Source organism: Cyprinodon tularosa, unplaced genomic scaffold (genome assembly GCF_016077235.1).
Source record: "Cyprinodon tularosa strain WSP-4 unplaced genomic scaffold, ASM1607723v1 ctg438, whole genome shotgun sequence".
Classification (NCBI taxonomy): Eukaryota; Metazoa; Chordata; class Actinopteri; order Cyprinodontiformes; family Cyprinodontidae; genus Cyprinodon; species Cyprinodon tularosa.
The window spans coordinates 505,622-524,870 of NW_024039161.1; the positions used below are offsets into that span (position 1 = coordinate 505,622).

Genomic DNA, 19,249 nt, shown 5'->3' on the forward strand with positions numbered 1-19,249 from the left:
AAACACTGAAGGACCTAAGCTTCCTGAGGAAGTACAAGGTACCATCTTTTCCTGTAGATGGTTCCACAGTTGCACAAGTATACCTTGAATTTAGCAGAAGGAACTAGATTGTTCATCAGATATGCAATCATAGCTGCATTTCTTCCTCTAGTTGTCACTGTGCGAACTTGCGTATGGTGACCATTTTCCTCAAAGCCGTTGCTGTCTAGCAGAAGTATTCCATTAGAGCTGACTGATGCAGCCCTGCAGTATTATCATCATCTGGAAGGGGGAAAAAACTGCAAAGTTTGGAGTTGCTCCCCGCCTCCTTTCGCCAACCTCAGCTACAGGAAAGTGCGAAAAGGGGTTGTGATGCTGCAGCTAAAAATCAGAGTCCTCTTTTTTTGAGATTTTTTAAAAAGAGAAACAAATAGTTTTATACCACAGGAATATTGACTGAAAACTTGATCGGTTTTAAGTTATTTTTCATACCAGGGTATCCAGTGAAACTGGTAACCGGCCCATGTCTACTATGTTTTTGTTTATAAAAACAGTTCCCCATGGGCCATGAGGAGTTTAACACAGCATAAACTCCCACTCAGTATGGGTAGCCCAAAAGCATGCAGTTTATACAGGTTTTCAGTGCATTGGGTTGGGAAGCTGTCTCATATGTTCTTGGCTCTAGAAAGGACTGTCACTGCCAGACACGTCTCCAAATGTCTTGTTGCTGATATGATTTGGGTAAAGTAGGTGGGCGAGGAGGTCTATTGTTTCTGTGTCAGACTGTGCAGAGCACCCTGTTGCAATTTTTTTTATTTTTTCTGATTTTCCTCCTGCTGTAGCAAACTTAAAGGATCCAGGAAGCAGTCTGTCAGTTGCTGAGTAATCAAGTGTCAACTTAAGGTCCGGACTACTATTGAAATTCTTGGCTGGAGAAACGTTTTGCTCAAATGCTGAAAGCTTGAAAAGAGGAAAAAGAAATTTAAATGTGTAATGAGTTAACGCTGCATTCCTGTCTGCAGGGACTTCATGGTACAGCAGAACGGATGAGTTAGCAGGTACTAATCATACTCTGGGATTGGATAGAAAATGGTGAAAGCACAATACAGAAAAGTGGCTTTTAAGGCATTTTTTTTTTTTTTTGCCCCAATTTTATTTTGGTGTTAAGACTTTAAGGTGGTATTGGTATAAGAGCACTGTTTTTGTGTCCTTTTTAACACTTCATTAAAACAAAACATACAAACCCTCTCCCTTCTAACTTGTTACTGGGTAACCATCATTTTCTGTATGCCTGACATAATACAGAGTGAAAACATGGGAATCAGGAGGAAAATGTTTCGGATGTTCATGTGTTTAAGTCGGTTGAGTGGTTATTTTACCCTAGATAATGAGCTTTATGATCTGGTCATTGAGGTCAGAATAACATTTGTAGTTTTTCTACAAAAGAGGACATAAAATGACTCCTGAAGTTGAAGGAAGGGGATGTTGTATAACTGTTGTATAATATCTGAAGTTTGGAACCCAGAGAAAACCAAAATTGCAATTGCACATTCATTTTAAATATGCTCTATACAAAAGGTCATATGCAACAAAATTATTTTTTCTTATTGATTTGAAATTATTCAAGAGAATAGCATGAGGTTAGTCATTGTTGAATATAAATTACAGAGTTTAGTTCATGTATTAAAGTGGTTATTGGTCAATTACATGGTTAAAATTCCTGAACATTTATGGTAATGATATTGGAGAATACACAGTTGTTTGTTTTTTTTTTGTTTTTTCTCTCCCCATTCCTGGTTTTCATTTCTTCATAGCACTTAATTTGCTTTTGTCCACATTGATGCAAGACTTCTGCATGGGAACAGTGCATGCTCTAGTTTTCCTGCATGGATCTTGGCACTAGCTGAAACATTCTTCCTTTCTGTGTCATGGTAAACCCACTGTATGCTTATTACCACCACCTACATGCTTGGAGTGGTAACTTGGGCGTCTTAAACCTGTTGCATAAATGGTTCCCCTGTCTTGGTTACTGTGATTCTTAATGTCCAAAAGTAGCTGTTGCAGCTTTAAATGCAACAAAACATTCTGGCGAAACTGTTTATTGCTTTTTAGTTGAATTAAATAGACAACAATGGAGCACTGATTAAAAGGTACAAAAATTTACTTACCTGGAAAAACTCAGTGCTGATAAATTCAGGTTACTGTGATGGTCAGATTGCTGTCTCACTACTAAAGTTGTTCATTGAACCATTTTGTTCCCATCCTCAACCTTGGATTAATTTAGTCTTGATTTTCAAATTCTTATTTTTTAAACTTGCATCGTAGCTCGATGTGGAAATCTTTCCTCATTACTTTTTTGCTGGAATTGTAGGTTGGATGAGTAAATTAAAGCTAGGGCTGCTTGCTTTTCTCGTCACTCTCTGCCAGTTTAGACAATTGCAGAAGCATCTAAAATTTAAATGGTTTCCATTTAAAGCAATATTTTTTAATGATCCATTTCACTGCTAAATCCGAGTTAATGAATCCCAAATCTTAAGGCTCGTGTCCTTCAGTCGTTGGATGCATTCCTGTTTTGAACATCCCTCAATTGAGTAATAACTTGATGCTACATTGTCAATGTGTTGAAGTGGTGAATCTTCAAAACATCTTGATGACAAAATTGGTTTAAAAACTGCTTTGGAAAATCTGGAAATACTTCTGAATGTCATTTTTTTTTACATTTTAAATTCCTCACTGCCAACTAAAATGTTATTTTCAATAGATTTGAACTTATTGGATCTCTGGGAAAGTTAGCTCTGCAGAATGACCAGAGACCCTGAAATTTTGCTTTACAATATTTGGTTAAGTTTTTATTCAACCCAATAATTAATATAACAAAGGTTTTCTTTTTATTGTTTTTTTTGGCCAAGTTTTAAGATGTAGACTAATTACATTTCGCCTTTGTCAATTAAAGCCCTGCCGTTAAAATGAGAAACTGATTTATGCTTCTTTCATTTGATAGTTTCCTGAGTTACTGATATTTGATGCAGTCTTGCTAACATTAATGGGCAGAAACTCAAAAAGCAGTGAGATGGGTAATCTAATTGCAGTGGGTTTGTGTACAGAGCAGGTCCCTATTTATTGTTCAGATTATGCTGAAAGGAAAATCCTGACACAGATTGTAGTTAGGAACTGTTAACGAATGTAATTTGGAGCTGTAATTTGGCTGTTAGGAATATCTGATATTATACAGATTATTTGAAAATGGACTTCTGACCTGAACAACCGCATGATCTGAGAAAGGAAGGAAAAACTTCTTCCTTTGCCAATTCTCATTCGTTTTAGCTGAAAGAAAAAAAGGCTTTTTTTGTCCATGATTCATAAGTCTTTTTCCTTTCTTTATGTTAAAATGTCAGTCTTTGTATTGGTCCATTTTCCTTTCCAGTTTCACTTAGTTTGAACATTTTTTTTCTTGTTTTGCAGGGCAGAGCCTAGGTTATGGATTTGTCAATTATGTGGACCCAAAAGATGCAGAGAAGGCCATAAATACCTTAAATGGCTTAAGACTTCAGACTAAAACCATCAAGGTAAGATGCATTTTAGAAAAACTCCAGTGTGTGCTTCTGATATCTACCTCTGCTTGTTTTTCTCTGCAGCATTATGATGCCAGAGCACGGTAGGGTGGAAAGGGAGCCTATTGTTAATCTGGGCACAGACGGCTTTGCTTGGGCCTCAAGTAGAGCAGAACTGTTTCTATGGTTGCATGTGCAGGAGCTCTGCTGTATGACTTTACAGGGAGGTGGCTGCCATTAGCATTCATCAGACAACATGGCTCTCCACATGCTGCGGGGGAAACTCATTTTTTACATGTAGTGTTGTTGGATTGTGGACAGTGGCGACTGATCAGTAATTTCTTTTTTTAAATGCGTCATTGTTTTTACTAAAAATCCTGTGGAGGGGGTGTAATGGGACATCTTTGCTTAAAAATTAGCAAACTTTTAGGCTCTATGTTTTGTTTTTTTAGCACAAAAAAAAATTGGCATAGTTATGACATTTTCTAAACCATATCAGTTTATTTCCACGAGCAAAGCAGTCTTATAATTCTCTTCATGTCTGTGCTTCAGTTAATCTCCCAGTTCGTGCCCCTGAAAGTAGGACATGGCTACATTTCTTTGTGCAGCACATTTAAAGTTCTCTTGCTGCTGTGTCAGATGTGCAAATAAACCATAGTCTGCTGGAGGAGTACACTTTGTGCGTATTAGCATGAAATAAAGTGTGAAGGGGAGACTGAGACAAGCAGAGGTGAGAGGACGGAGTCTTCTAGATCCTGTCGTGAAGCTTTTACACGTTTTGCATTCACGTCAGAGCCGATTTAGTAGTGCGCTTATCAGATGTGGTGACTCTACACTGCTGATAAAAGAAGGAACATTAGACCATGTTTTTACTATAGCCATACAGAGTAGCTGCTTTTCTCATATTAAATTTAAAGACTGGGTCTTTGAATTTTGAGTAAAATCATTCGAGTCTGTTCTACCTTTTTAATAAAAAAAAAATCTTACAATGTCATCCTTAAAATTGTTTTGCCAAAAAATGCAGTATTTGATCTAGATTGGGGTCCTTGCTGCTTACTGGATAATCAGTGTTCCTGCAGATCCTTAAAATCTTAAAAGGTATTAAATTCTTCAAAATAAAATCAAGGCCTTAATTGGTATTAAAATGTCTTAAATAAGTCTTTCATAGGTCTTAAAATTGTTACCACACCATAAATAGGATTTTATTTTTGTAATCCATATCAAAAAATAAAATAATTTACAATATTTTTCTTACATTCACCGGACCGCTCACTCTAACCATTTTTGGTTCTGTTACTATAGCTGAACCAATAAAGATGTTGCGGCCGGACCTATGGGTGATATGCCCGTAACTTTTAAAAATCTGGACGACATGGGGAAGTTTTAAATTCAACGAAAAATGGGCTATTCAAGAGATTTCTGCACGGCTAAAACCACTGCCAGGGAATGTAGATGAAGCACGATAGGAATCAAGGCATCGGAGACACATGTGCGAAGTGTGAAACTCAAAGCGTCAAAATGAAATTATGGCGAAGCAGCAGGTATTTCTCCGTTCTGTTCCACCCTTGTCTCTGCAACTCCTCCACAGCATCTCTCGCACCACCAACCGCGCCAGTAGAACAAAATCTCAGCATAATGTTTGGCGGTACGTCGACAATGAAAGTAGAGGGATTGAGTAGGGAACAAAACAAAGTTGGTGATTTCAGATCAGTAGTCTTGAAAAATGTATTTTTGTTTTCAGCTTTCTTCCTATATGGAAAGTTTTTAAAAATTTGAAACCTATCTACTGGGCCAGAAAGTAATGGTTTATGTTAAAATAAAAAATCGCTACCAGGTTTTTCTTGTGAAAAACCTGGTAGCGAATTTAAGTGGCATTAAAAACTCCTAAAAGTCTTGAATTTAACTTGCCTTATGCTGTAGGAACCCTGATAAATGTCTTTGACTAAAAATTAGCTGTTGGACTAAGGAGAAATTAATTGAAGCACTGGTAGTAATGATTGGCTCTGCAATGCATTTTTGCATTTCAATTAGTCTTTTTATTGATAAATGTGTTTGTGAGGCATTATTTTTCTCTCATTGTGTGCTGAGGGCAAGACAAATCAGTCCAGACTACATAGGACTGGATGGGATTGGCCACGTTTATGCTGGAACAAGCTGTGAGGATTCTAAGTTAGTGTAAATAGAAATATCTTCCATAATCTGTAAACATTGGGGTTTAGATATAGAATGTTAGAAAAAATATTTCAATCTAAATTGGTTTATAAAGCTACAAATCTCAGACGCCATCATGTCATTACTTGCCATACAAAGAAAAATAATCTACCCTAACCCCCTTTTTTAAATAAGAGTGCAAAATATATAAAAAATATATTTTTAAAGAGGTATACTTTCTTTTTATGACCCCAAATACTTTGAGTTAAACAAAATTGGCTATCTAGCACCTTGTGAATGAAACCATCAATTTTTATATGCCCAATTTTTGAAGATGTACTGAGAAGTTGGGATGCTTTTCTAATAATGGTACCCCAGAGCCAAGAGGCTGAATGATGATCGTTTGTTGTAGCCCTGTGGAAAGAATATCTAAATGGTAGCATTTAAAATGAGATCTGAAATGTCTAAAAGGATTTCTTTCATAAGACAGTCATGATTTATTTATTAAGACCAAGAAAATGAAAGATAACCAGACTTTTAGCAGTTGATAGAAAGTACTTGATGGTGGCTGGTTGATCATTTTGATCTTTCAACCTCGTGTGTTATGGAATATGCAATGTAAAGAAATGTCAGCCTTCTCTATATCCCTGGGGTCATGACCCCAGTATCAGAGCAAAACACTCTGGATTTAGCAATGCTAGCTGGATTAACCAATGAACAGTGACAGTTGAACCAGTTCTTTTTTTTGAAAAGGTCTGTTTAATATTGTTGGGATTTTGGTCCCGCTTTTAATTCTAGTTTTAAATGTCACATTTTTTCTTTGATTATAAACCAGTTAATGCCACACATCTCTGCTAAGCTTCCTAATGTACAATTGCTTCCAAGCAACTAAAGGGTTATACTGCTTGTTCCAATTGTCGTTCATGCCTGTAATATTCTGGTACTATGTGACCAAAAAGAAATGGTTTCACCCTCTAAAGGGTGGCAGCCTGCCTAGATTAACTTAAAACAACCTAGACATATTTTTTTTATATTTACCACAGTGTCCATTTTAAAGGCTCTTTACTAGGGATCTATTATCAAGTATTGGAAAGTATCAAATTTTATCAGCCGGCATCTAAAATCTCAGATATTTTCAGGCTGATGGAAAGAACCCTTCTGTTAAGTTTCTGTAACTCATTGGTTAACTTTATATGGGTCACTGTTTTTTATACCTTTGATAAAATTTTGTTTTCAGTTTTATTTGATCAAGTATTTTCTAACATTTTACATCATAAAATGGGTAATAGAAGCTGGTATGAGTAATACGAATATTGTATCTGGTAAATATCTACATCAGCCGGTTCTAAAAGCTGCAGTATGGGTATAATATCGGGTCACTGGGTCAACCCTACTCTTTAATGGGATGTGGTTCCACTCTGGTATAGCTGGAAAAAACAACTGCTATTGTCAAAATATATGACAGAAATAAAGTTAAAATCCTATTTAAAAGATGTTTTAATGTAATTGGTGATGATGGATTTGATACATTCAGGATTTCACTACTCTTTGCGTTCTTATCAAGATGAAACAGAAATGTTGGTTATCAATTATAAGGGTTATCTATTAGTCTTTGATTTTATAGCAAACACTCTGAAATTATTGCTTCGGTTCAGTCCTCTTAATTAACCTTCACTATACTCTGCAGATTATTTAATTGAAAATGTGGATTTCCTCACCAGCATCTAACTGTTTGACTTTTGCAAACAGTATAAAAAAATTTCTTAATGAGAAGCTAGGCAACCAAAAATTGATAAAACTAAACAAATGTCTGCTTCTACCGATGTCTTTATGGGTAAATGGTACCAATAAGAGTTGATGTTAGCTTTGTGGTGCTCTCCTTCTGCAGGTTTCTTATGCGCGGCCAAGCTCTGCCTCCATCAGAGATGCAAATTTGTACGTTAGTGGCTTACCAAAGACCATGACACAGAAGGAACTAGAGCAGCTCTTCTCTCAATACGGACGCATTATTACCTCACGTATCCTGGTGGACCAAGTCACTGGTGAGTCGAACACGACTACCTCCCCTTTTTCTCTTCTTTTACTCTCACATTTTTCTCTTTTCCCCTTTGGGAACGCTGAATGAAATGATACTGCCCAAGCTGGGAAATAAATCAGAGCTGCTGGTGTGAGACCCAAAATACAATTTTCCACAAGAGCTGTTCATAAATATGCATCAACAGAATATGAAAGAGGCACCTTTAAAGCAGCAGCAGTCTGCTTAAAATTTTCTTTCCTTCAGTATTTTCTTTTTAAGCTTTTTCTTTTTCTTCAAGGTTTAAATATTCCTTTTTCACAGCCTAAAACAAATGTATTTAGAGCTCTTGCATCTTCTTTTTCTCAGCCATCATTTGAAAGCTGAACCTGTTTACAAAAAGCTCAGCAAATCTGCAGACATTTGATTTGACCCTCCTTTCAGCGTGCACCGTGGGCACATTTATTTCTCAAAAAACAAAATTACACATTCCAGGGCTTTTCACTTCATTTTATGCAGGTCTCTCTGGTTCAACCTGCAAGAGAAAACATTAAATTATACCTCTGATTCATTGAAATTCAAGTGAGCTAAACTTAATTCCTCTGCATTCACATGTATCAAACAAGTCTATTTGTATAAGAGCTGTATTGAAACATTCGGATTAGATATAAGTGGCTGAACTAAATGTCAGAAGGTCTTAAATAAATTAAAGAGATAATTAAATGTTATCTTCACCTTAGATTTTTGATTATAAAAGTCATTTATTTTGGTTATTTCTTTCAGTACAATTAGATCTGCTTAATTGGAGTTTTTACATTCTAATTCAATTTAAAGAGGGGGTGAAGTTTATTCAGAAGTCTTGAAGAAGCTCATTGTGAAGATGATAAAAAAAACATACACCCATATTTTTAAACCAGTTTTAATCAGAAAATTGCTGGAATACGATTGTAAAATTTAAGAAACCTTTATTTTTACTCGATGGCTAATTTTGCATTCAAGAGGACGAAGAGTTTGAAGAATAATATTCTAAGAATTTGTGTAAAAGTTGGTAACTTGATTATCTTGGTGTAAGAGCTGTATAGCTACAAGACAAATGGTGTAATGGAACAATGAGCCTGAGTGTTAATCTCTCCTTAGGCGTTTCCAGGGGCGTCGGCTTCATCCGTTTTGACCGGCGAGTTGAGGCTGAGGAGGCCATAAAGGGTCTGAACTGTCAGAAGCCACCAGGTGCAACTGAACCCATTACAGTCAAGTTTGCAAACAACCCGAGCCAGAAGACCAGCCAGGCACTGCTGTCTCAGCTGTATCAGTCGCCCAATCGAAGGTACCCAGGACCCCTCGCACAGCAGGCACAACGCTTCAGGTAATAGGGGCATACCTAAAGGGAAAAAACTCTGAACAGAGCCAAGCAGACTGAATTCTTCATCCTCATCATTACACCACCATTCTTTTTCACTTTTTCTTTCTTATATAAAATGCAATCTTAGTTTAATTATTTTAAAGCCCAGCATTAACTGAAAGTCTAAGCTGTGTAGGGTAATTATTAAAAACGAGAGCAGTCAGCAGGTTAGTGGAGGCTATAAAGGTCCTGGAATACCCTTGAGCGAACCTACTGACATTACTCATTGAATAGAAACCATTTTACCATCTGTCATCTTTTCATGATGCATCATCTTCAAAAACATTTCTATTTACTGATTTTATTTATTCATTTTTTTTTCTCCTTTCCTCAAGGTTGGACAATTTGCTGAACATGGCCTATGGAGTCAAAAGGTAATCAGATTTTCTGTTAAAATTAGTTTTAATTGATCCTGGGAGATCATAGACCTAATAGGGGGGCTTATATTGTTACGTAGGTGGTTAATGCTTCTCAAGGTCTCACTGATTCAACATGAGATCACCGACAGACTGTATGAACACATCCTGTAATTAAAGTACAGATCCAGTAGGAGTAGAGGAACACGGAGGAAGAGATTAATATTCAAAGGTTGCAAGACTAAAAAGTAGATTTGTGGTGTGAGAAGAGAAGGTAGATGCAATGATGGTCCTCATTAGAAATTCTTGGAGGATTACCTGCTGTTTGGATCACATTTTTGCCTCAATCAAACCCAAGCGGTGCCAGCTGTTGTTTACGTTTAGTGCAGCTGTAAACACACTGTTCAAAAGGTTATTTTGGCAATGCTGGGTGGGGTGACATGATAGTAGCTGATGCGTTAGTGCCGTAGATGTACTGACTGAAAACAGAAAATAAGTTTAAGCTGCTCAATTCGCTGAGCCCCTCTCACACCTTGACGATTTAGACCAGCGTATGCTTGACGTATGGCAAATCTGGCTAAAACGCTGACATACGTTGGATAAGTTATGGGTACGTTTTGTATAAGTTATGAGCACGCTGAAACACGACGACATAAATCGTACATCGAGAGGTTTTGAGCCTGCTCAAACTTTCGATGTATGCCATACGCAGGGTGTGTTATCTGATCGTTGACATAAGTTAAGTGCAAGTTACTCATAAGTTGTGGCGTCCAGCTTATCCAAAACCTGAGTAACTTCTCCAGACTGCATCCCCATCATAGGGTGAGTGTAATGGATCCTCCCTGCGTTCACGACCAACAAACATCCTAGCAGACATTATAATGAATCTGCTGCGATTGCAAACCCACGTTTACAGTCTTGCTTTTTATTTTTATTTTTATTTTTTTGGAGGGGGGGCAGGCAGACAATCAAAGACATATTTTTATACAGGTCGGGCGCCTTAGGGGAGCAGCTTTAACTGATGCTTTGAAATGCCCATGAAGTCATGGGTATTACGCTGCAGTGCGTTATGCATCAGTTGAGCTATCATTTGACATAAGTTCAGGACTCGTTGTGAATACGCTATTTATATGGCCAAACTTAAAAAAATTACATAGAAATTTCAGCGTATGGTGGCGTTTTAGGAGATTCTGGGACGTCGGGCTCGGTGTGACAGGGCCCTGAGCGTTGTTTGTTGATCTAAATGGCTAATGAGGCATTAAAAGTCTAAAGTCATGCAAGCCAATCACTACATTACCATTTAATTATATGTTCTATAATTTACAGAACTACTTTTGAGGTACTATAAATATAAATCTATTTTTATATAATTTTCTAAGATTTCACCAAATCAGACCATATCTTTAAAAGAACCCAAACAAATTAGCTTAAGGAATGTACTAGGAATGTAAACAAATTGATACTCTTAAAGCTAGTGTGTAACTTTTAGCGACATCTAGTGGTCAGACTGCAGAGTGCAGCAACATGAACATCTCCCCCCCAGCAGTACGGTGAGCGTTACGGGACAAAATGTCTTCCAACACGTCCGCATCACCTACCTTCTCAAGTGATGAGGTTTGTTTACATAGATAATTTTACAGATAGTATTTCATTAGTCTGTGTAGGGTATAGATTTCATGTAGACCTAAGATAATAAATATACCCGTTATTTTTTTCTACATCGTTGTGACATTTTGGCGATCTCGCAATCGCTAGTTTGTTGCCTCTGCGCTCCCGTAGCGCAAAGATGTCTGCCTCCATGGCTGCGAGACCCGCTCCTATGTAATTAAAAATAACGAATTCTAAGGCAACGCAAATATTAAGGTTAAGAGGCTGAGCTCGTAGATGATGATAAATAACATAGTCATGTATAATATATTACATTTCTGACTGTATATCCCTGTAATTATTACACACTGTAGCTTTAAACCTAAAGATCGTTTTTCTTTTTTTTTCTCCCAAACATCAGTTTTAGAGAAGTTTGCTGACTTGAAGTATACCCAATTTGGTAGTTGTGTCACTACAAGCTAAAGACCTGTGAATGTCACATCCTGTTTAGGGGGCCCTTTGCCTCGTGGCGCTTGGCAATTACCGAAGCCTGCTGTATAAAAGTACTTCTGATTCGGATCAGTGTAGCTTCGGAAAGCCTTTTAGTTTTTGTTCATTAATTCATCTACATTATTGCAATTTCATATGGAATAATATATTTCAAAGTTGTAGAATCGAATTAGGATCACAACTAACAATTATTTTGCAAATCGATTAATATGTCGATAATTTCTTGATAATCGGTTAGCAAATGGTTCCTTAAAGAAGAATTTTGGTGAAATTAAATCAGGTAAAAATAAAGCTTTTCCACTTGGAGAGTTCTGAATAGAGCATGAGAGCATTGAATGACAAAAAACTTTTGTATTTAATGCAAAATTTTTATATTTTTTTATTTTTTTACAATTTTGGTATAATTGCTGCTCAAGGTGGGCTGCTCTTTCAGCTTTAGACACATTTTAGAGTCTCTACACTCCAGTTCACTATTGATCGATTACTCAATAGTTGATAATTATTTCAATCGATTTATCAGATTGTTTCAGCCCTAATTAAAATTACAGGCAGTCCAAAAGAAAGCTACATGAGTTATTTCCTGATTCTCAGACAAATCCCCTCTTCCTTATATTTACATTTCAAAGGCTTCAAGAATGTGATCTCCATCACAATGTTAGCACCATGTATAATAACCTATATAAGTGGTTTATTCTTATTCCTATATGCTCGTTATCACACTTTCAGTACACGATAAAAGCCATTACTGAAAAACAAAGTAAGAAAATTAAAAAGCAGCAGATTTTATGTGTGCTATAGAGGAGCACAAATATGTAATGAGCTTGACAGTAGTATTACTTTGAAAAACTCAGCTCTTATTAGAAATTAGCAACATTTTATTTCTTGATGTAGATGATGCTGATGCAACAGAGTATCCCAGGCTCCACCATGTTTACATTTTCCTCCGTTTTGTACTTTGCACAAAGATTATAACAAAATAAAATTAGTGTTTTACGCTGTGTGTGTATATTGTACACATGATATAAATTTGAACGCATAATTGTGATATTTTCTGATGGAATAGGGAAATTTTTTTTTTTTCAAGAAAAAAAAATGGGAAAACTTTAGCACATCTTAGACATGAAAGTTAATTTATAAGCTTTAAGTAGCTTTAAGTTGTATCCATTTTCACATCTATAAACTGTAATATGTAAAATATGTGAGAATTTTAAAAAAGTGGAAAAGGCTGGTAGGCTCACTAATTAAAGCATGGCCTATTTTGGTAAGTTTACAACCTCTTAGACCAGCTTTTAGTCAGGAATGTTACTGCCTCACATCTCCTATCTTTCATGTTACAGCAGTAAATAAATCCCACGCCCAAAGCATTAGTTTTATTGTTTTTAATGGAGAATAAAGGTGTGGCATAATGGGCTCAAAGCAGGTGTTTTTGCTTTGTAGGGGGTAGTGGTGGTGAGTGACAGCTGATTTACCTTAGCTGTTGTATAGGATTAAGGGGCACAAAACACAAAATGTATTGATATCGTAGACAGAAATCATATGCATTTGAATTTACCTTAAAATAAAAATACTTCCAAAATGATAAAACTACATTAAATATCCTTCTAATGAATGAGTACAAATTCTCAGGATTAAATTAAATTGTTTAGGAAATAGTCTAGATTTTTCTTTTAAAATCTAATAGGTTACAAATTATATCTGGGGCTTGCATGTTCTGCATTTGATTATTTTCAGATTTTTAGTCAAAAACATGAAACTGACATTTTGCGGTCACTTTGAACTCACTTGTAGGTTGTTGCTTGCATGGATAACGGTCTGAGGAGAATTGAAAATGGCACAGTGTCATTTTTTTCTTCTAGTTCTCATTTAAATGCAGTCTGGTAGAATTCAGCTGCATGGATGCCACATGTCTAGATTACAGGGTTGTCTACATCACAAAGGCCCGCATTTTATAATGATCTTTGCTATTGCACCAAATTACATACCTGCGTTTTGAGCTTGGTTTTCCCTGCTTTGATCCATTATGGACAGGCCTTTTCTGTTTTTAAACTTGGTTGCGTCAGACACCTTTCAGGATTTGCCAGAGTATTGGTGTCGTTTCCTCAAGTGTGATTGAAGTCCAGCTTTCTGAGGCTCAAAGGGCCATCAGCAACAATACACTTTTGATTTCATGTGCACCTCATTCCTTGGTGCAAGTCTTCGTTGCCAAATCTCTGTGGGTCCTTGATGCTGGGAGCACACCTGTCACAGTGAATGTTCCCTGAGAGGCCAACTGGAGCAGCTAATCCCATGTGACACCTGCTGCAATAATTCATAGGCTCTCCAAGCACTCTGAATTTTGTTTCCCAAAACCGTAAAACCACGTTCACTAATGGCCTGGGCTTTTCTGTGCCTCTGTATTTTGGTCTGGGCAAAAACCCAAACAGTAATGGGATGTTTATTTTTCAGTTATGCTTTGCCTTTGATTTCGAGGGATTTTTTTTCTCTTGATTTAAAGCTCGGAAAGAAGCCACAGCTGTTTTAACTTGGGGAAGCTGAATTTTGGCCAACTTGTGAGATTAAGATGCCCTGACCTGAAAGGTCACAGTTCGAGGACATTGTAATATTATATAGAGCTTAACAAAAGTGTGGGGAAATGTAAACACAAACATGTGCACCTGCTTTTGTTTTGTTTGCTGCTTTTAAAGTCACATTTTGTCACATCGTTTGGAAAATAAGCTTGTATGAGAGACGTAAATGGCAACTTTTAAACAGAACGTGCACGATGAGCAGGTGCACGGTTTAGCATGTGTGTTTTTTAAAAGGGCAGAGGGTGTGTCTTTTCAAAACATCACAAAATTCCTCTTCTATACCTCTAAGATAGAAAAATGCTAAAAAAAAAAAAAAAAGTAATAGATTTACTGTCGTCAATGCAATTGTGTTGATGTTATTGTGATGCTGAGCACCTGTACCCTCTAGTAGGGACTGCCCAGACTGGATAAAAACCTGTTTTTAAGCAGATCGCTCTGTTTTTGTCTTGAACAATGGTTTTTCTGTTTTTCCCTTCAGTCGGTTCTCACCCATGGCAATCGATGGGGTGACCAGTCTGGCTGGAATCAACATCCCGGGTCACGCAGGCACTGGCTGGTGCATCTTCGTCTACAACCTGGCTCCAGACGCAGACGAAAGCATCCTCTGGCAGATGTTTGGGCCGTTCGGTGCCGTCACAAACGTCAAGGTCATCCGTGACTTCAACACAAACAAGTGCAAAGGATTCGGCTTTGTCACCATGACTAATTACGACGAGGCGGCGGTGGCCATCGCCAGCTTGAACGGATATCGCCTTGGGGACAGAGTTCTGCAAGTCTCTTTCAAAACTAACAAAACACACAAAGCCTAAACTCCCCTCACTAAGATTGTTTCTAGAAAACTGAACACGAAAAAAGGGAAATTGAAGCTTATTGACCATAACTTTCTACATTAGTAAAACAGCTTTGTAATCGATATTTAGAGTCCTACATTGTTTTTGTTTTTCCACCATTGCTAAGCTTTGAATATTTCCATTAGTTTAATACAGAAAAAAACTCTTCAGGTTTTAAAACCTGTGACATTGAATCTCTTGCCGTCTTCGGATGATTACCTATAAGGTTACTAAAGTTTCTTGATTTTTCCTCGCACATTACTTTGATACAGTCTCGTAAAGCTATGTGTTGTGACTTTTCTTTGTGTCCTGATTTGCCATCGGTGCGTTAATGCTTTGAGTGGTTAGCGAGTACTTACTTTGAGCCGTTTCTGTTATTTTATTGTACTGAGTTGGTAATTGGTTGGCTGCATAATGTTGCTTCTTGTAAACCTAACGCATAAAAAGACAAAAAAAATTCTTAAAGCAGTACCTTGCCAAAGAGCTAAGAACCTCTTTGATGTGGGTTTAAAAAAAGCATCTATTTTTATAAAAAGAAAATTTGGAGAAACTTTTTACTGGACCTGGAACAAAATATTTTGACTTGGATACTTAGAGAAATATCTTCATATGACACCTTGTGAGCTTTTGAACTTTAAATGGAAAGTTTGCAGTGGCTGATGTTTCTGGAGAGATTTATGAAGTAAAAGATACCTTTTGAGATCTTTGTATTACCTTTAGATTACAGAATCGGCACCAGTGCTGGTTTCATTTGTAAGTCATCTTGTGGGTCTTTCTTCAACCCTGGTCGTCTGCTCGACTAAAAATTCACTTTTCCGATTAGATTTGGAAACGGGGGCGGGGGGAAAAAAAAGATAAAACTAGTGCAAGCAAAATTAGAGTAAGGAGAGATCTTAAAAGGTTATGGGGGATTAAAATCAGTTCTTCCTGTAAGATTTCTGTCAGATGGAGCTCAAGGTGTTTTTGTGGCGTATCTACGGTATCGGACAGATTTTTGTCTTAATATTGAACATTGGGGGTTTTTACATACTTTGTAAGAAAGATTGTTGACAAGTTGATGATGGTGGAGGCACTTAAAAAGAAAGCCAGAAGAATCAAAGGGATAACTTCAGAGCTGTGTAAATAAGACTTTTTTTTACATTGTATTAAGCAGACCTTTTTGTTCTAGGTTAGACTTTGTTGGAAAGTGTGATTATACTTTTTGTTTTTTGTTTTCATTCACCGAGTATGTAAGATATTGTTTTTGAAAGCTTTTATTTCCTTTAGGTTAAAAGATGTTGTCCTATGGACTAGCATTTCAGTGCATCAAATATGTTGGTTGTTTGGTTTGTAGATAGTCTTGCTTTGTTGAAAAAAGAAAAAAAAACTATTAAAAGTATAGACATTTGTTTTTTTAATATATATATAAACATTAGATATATATATATATATATTTATGTGGTAAAGAATGGATATAAACCACAGTTTGGAAAAAACTTTGCTTTCTTTCATACTCGTATATACGTAATGCATATAACCTGTCTTTGAAATCGTAAAAAGGTGTATATTGCTTTATAATGTTTGGGGAAGAAAAGCGAAGCAGTTGTATTAACATCCAGAGAAACAATGAAATTAAATTGGCTACAAAATTCCCGGAAACGAGATCAGCGTGACCAAACATCTAGACGCACAGACTACTGAACCTGCATCCTGCTTGGTGTTTCAGCCAGTTACTAGTCATGCTTGCCCCCTCAAACAAGCAGTGTGCTATGCATAGAGTTCTTTGCAACTGCTTTTTTTTCTTTTATCTATTCCTCCTTTTGTTGTTACTTGTAAAATTTAAACTTTAAGTCGAGATGAGTTGTGGTACTTGCTGCTGTGGGGGGAGACGAGGAGCACATTTTTCACGCCGCCGTTGACCTCTCCCATTTTGAAACCTTTTGAGGATCGTTTGGTCCTTGCCAATTCTGCTGATGGTCTGGCGTGAAAAACCGCTCCCTCCAAAACCGTCCTATCTCACTACTTAATGGGAATAATTATTTATTTGAAGTTGTATAGTCTGACTTGGTTTACAGCCTTTTTGGATCAGAATATCTTTTGTTGACTATTTAAGAGGATGTATATGTTCTTTACTTTGTGTTTGGATACTTTGGATTTTTTTCAGTGTTCAGTACATCAATAAATACATTTGAAGGGCAAACATTGCATGGTTTTAGTTTTTTTTCTTTTCCTAGAAATTGACTGCATCCTAAAGCAACCAACTATCTAATGAGGCTCTGTTTGGGTATTGGAAATGTGGTTTACTTCCTATCTGGGTCTCTCGCTGCTGGAAGCATCACCTACAGGTGCTGGTCATAAAATTAGAATATCATGAAAAAGTAGATTGATTTCAGTAATTCCATTTAAAAAGTGAAACTTGTATATTATATTCATACATTACATACAAACTCATATATTTCAGATGTTTATTTTGTTTAATTTTGATGATTACAAATGACAACAAATGAAAATCTCAAATTCATCATATCAGAAAATTAGAATATTGTGAAAAGGTTAAAAATTGATGGCCCCTGGTGCCACACTCTAATCAGCTAATTAACTCAAACCACCTGCAAAAGCCTTTAAATGGTCTTTCAGTCTAGTTCTATAGGCTACACAATCATGGGGAAGACTGCTGACTTGACAGTTGTCCAAAAGACGACCATCGACACCTTGCACAAGGAGGGCAAGACACAAAAGGTCATCGCTAAAGAGGCTGGCTGTTCACAGAGCTCAGTGTCCAAGCACATTAATAGAGAGGCGAAGGGAAGGAAAAGATGTGGTCGAAAAAAGTGTACAAGCAAGAGAGATAACCGCACCCTGGAGAGGATTGTGAAACAAAACCCCTTCAAAAATGTGGGGGAGATTCACAAAGAGTGGACTGCAGCTGGAGTGAGTGCTTCAAGAACCACCACACACAGACGTATGAAAGACATGGGTTTCTGCTGTCGCATTCCTTGTGTCAAGCCACTCTTGAACCACAGACAGCGTCAGAAGCGTCTTGCCTGGGCTAAAGAGAAACAGGACTGGACTGCTGGTGAGTGGTCCAAAGTCATGTTCTCTGATGAAAGTAAATTTTGCATTTCCTTTGGAAATCAAGGTCCCAGAGTCTGGAGGAAAAGAAGAGAGGCACTTCATCCACGTTGCTTGAAGTCCAGTGTAAAGTTTCCACAGTCAGTGATGGTTTGGGGTGCCATGTCATCTGCTGGTGTTGGTCCATTGTGTTTTCTGAGGTCCAGGGTCAACGCAGCCACATACCAGGAAGTTTTAGAGCACTTCATGCTTCCTGCAGCTGACCAACTTTTTGGAGATGCAGATTTCATTTTCCAACAGGACTTGGCACCTGCACACAGTGCCAAAGCTACCAGTACCTGGTTGAAGGACCATGGTATCCCTGTTCTTAATTGGCCAGCAAACTCTCCTGACCTTAACCCCATAGAAAATCTATGGGGTATTGTGAAGAAGAAGATGCAATACACCAGACCCAACAATTCAGAAGAGCTAAAAGCCACTATTAGAGCAACCTGGGCTATCATAACACCTGAGCAGTGCCACAGACTGATCGACTCCATGCCACGCCGCATTGCTGCAGTAATACAGGCCAAAGGAGGCCCAACTAAATACTGAGTGCTGTACATGCTCATACTTTTCATGTTCATACTTTTCAGTTGGCCAACATTTCTATAAATCCTTTGTTTTTATTGGTCTTCAGTAATATTCTAATTTTCTGATATGATGAATTTGAGATTTTCATTTGTTGTCATTTGTAATCATCAAAATTAAACAAAATAAACATCTGAAATATATGAGTTTGTATGTAATGTATGAATATAATATACAAGTTTCACTTTTTAAATGGAATTACTGAAATCAATCTACTTTTTCATGATATTCTAATTTTATGACCAGCACCTGTATCAATGCACCCATGTTCTTCAATGCACAGGAGCTTTAAGTAAGCACATTTCCACACAGATGATGCACTGTGTACAAGAAGGAATTCAAGGCCAGGAAACCAAAAATGATAAAATGCTAGAGCCAAATATAAATGAGATCAGTGCAAAGAAAAAATCCAGTCTTTTTCTTCCAGTCCACCTTCTGCAAAATGGCAGAGCCCTAATAGTCAGTGAAAATGATCCAGCATCTTCAGGCCTGCAGACTGGCCCTGATTGGACACTCCAGGACTGTAAAGTAATGACTCATTCAAAAATTAACAAAAATAAACACACTCCAGCAAATTGTAAGATATTTAAAGTGGAAGCAGTTTGGAGTAACTGCAACTTTGCC

General features: G+C 37.2%; 1 protein-coding gene across 4 annotated transcripts in view; it reads left to right on the forward strand.

Moving 5' to 3' along the window:
• The window catches only part of elavl2 (ELAV like neuron-specific RNA binding protein 2), a 48,736-nt gene extending 31,613 nt beyond the window's left edge, over positions 1 to 17,123 (forward strand). For 2 of the 4 annotated variants that reach the window (XM_038299857.1, XM_038299856.1), the window contains exons 4-9: positions 1,002 to 1,037; positions 3,442 to 3,545; positions 7,570 to 7,723; positions 8,833 to 9,058; positions 9,430 to 9,468; positions 14,593 to 17,123. In XM_038299857.1, coding sequence (XP_038155785.1) covers positions 1,002 to 1,037; positions 3,442 to 3,545; positions 7,570 to 7,723; positions 8,833 to 9,058; positions 9,430 to 9,468; positions 14,593 to 14,923 — 890 coding nt within the window. In that variant the 3' untranslated portion in view covers positions 14,924 to 17,123. The remainder of the gene's footprint in view (positions 1 to 1,001; positions 1,038 to 3,441; positions 3,546 to 7,569; positions 7,724 to 8,832; positions 9,059 to 9,429; positions 9,469 to 14,592) is intronic. The other 2 variants (XM_038299860.1, XM_038299859.1) reach the window with 1 other exon arrangement.
• The last annotated feature ends 2,126 nt before the right edge of the window (positions 17,124 to 19,249 follow it).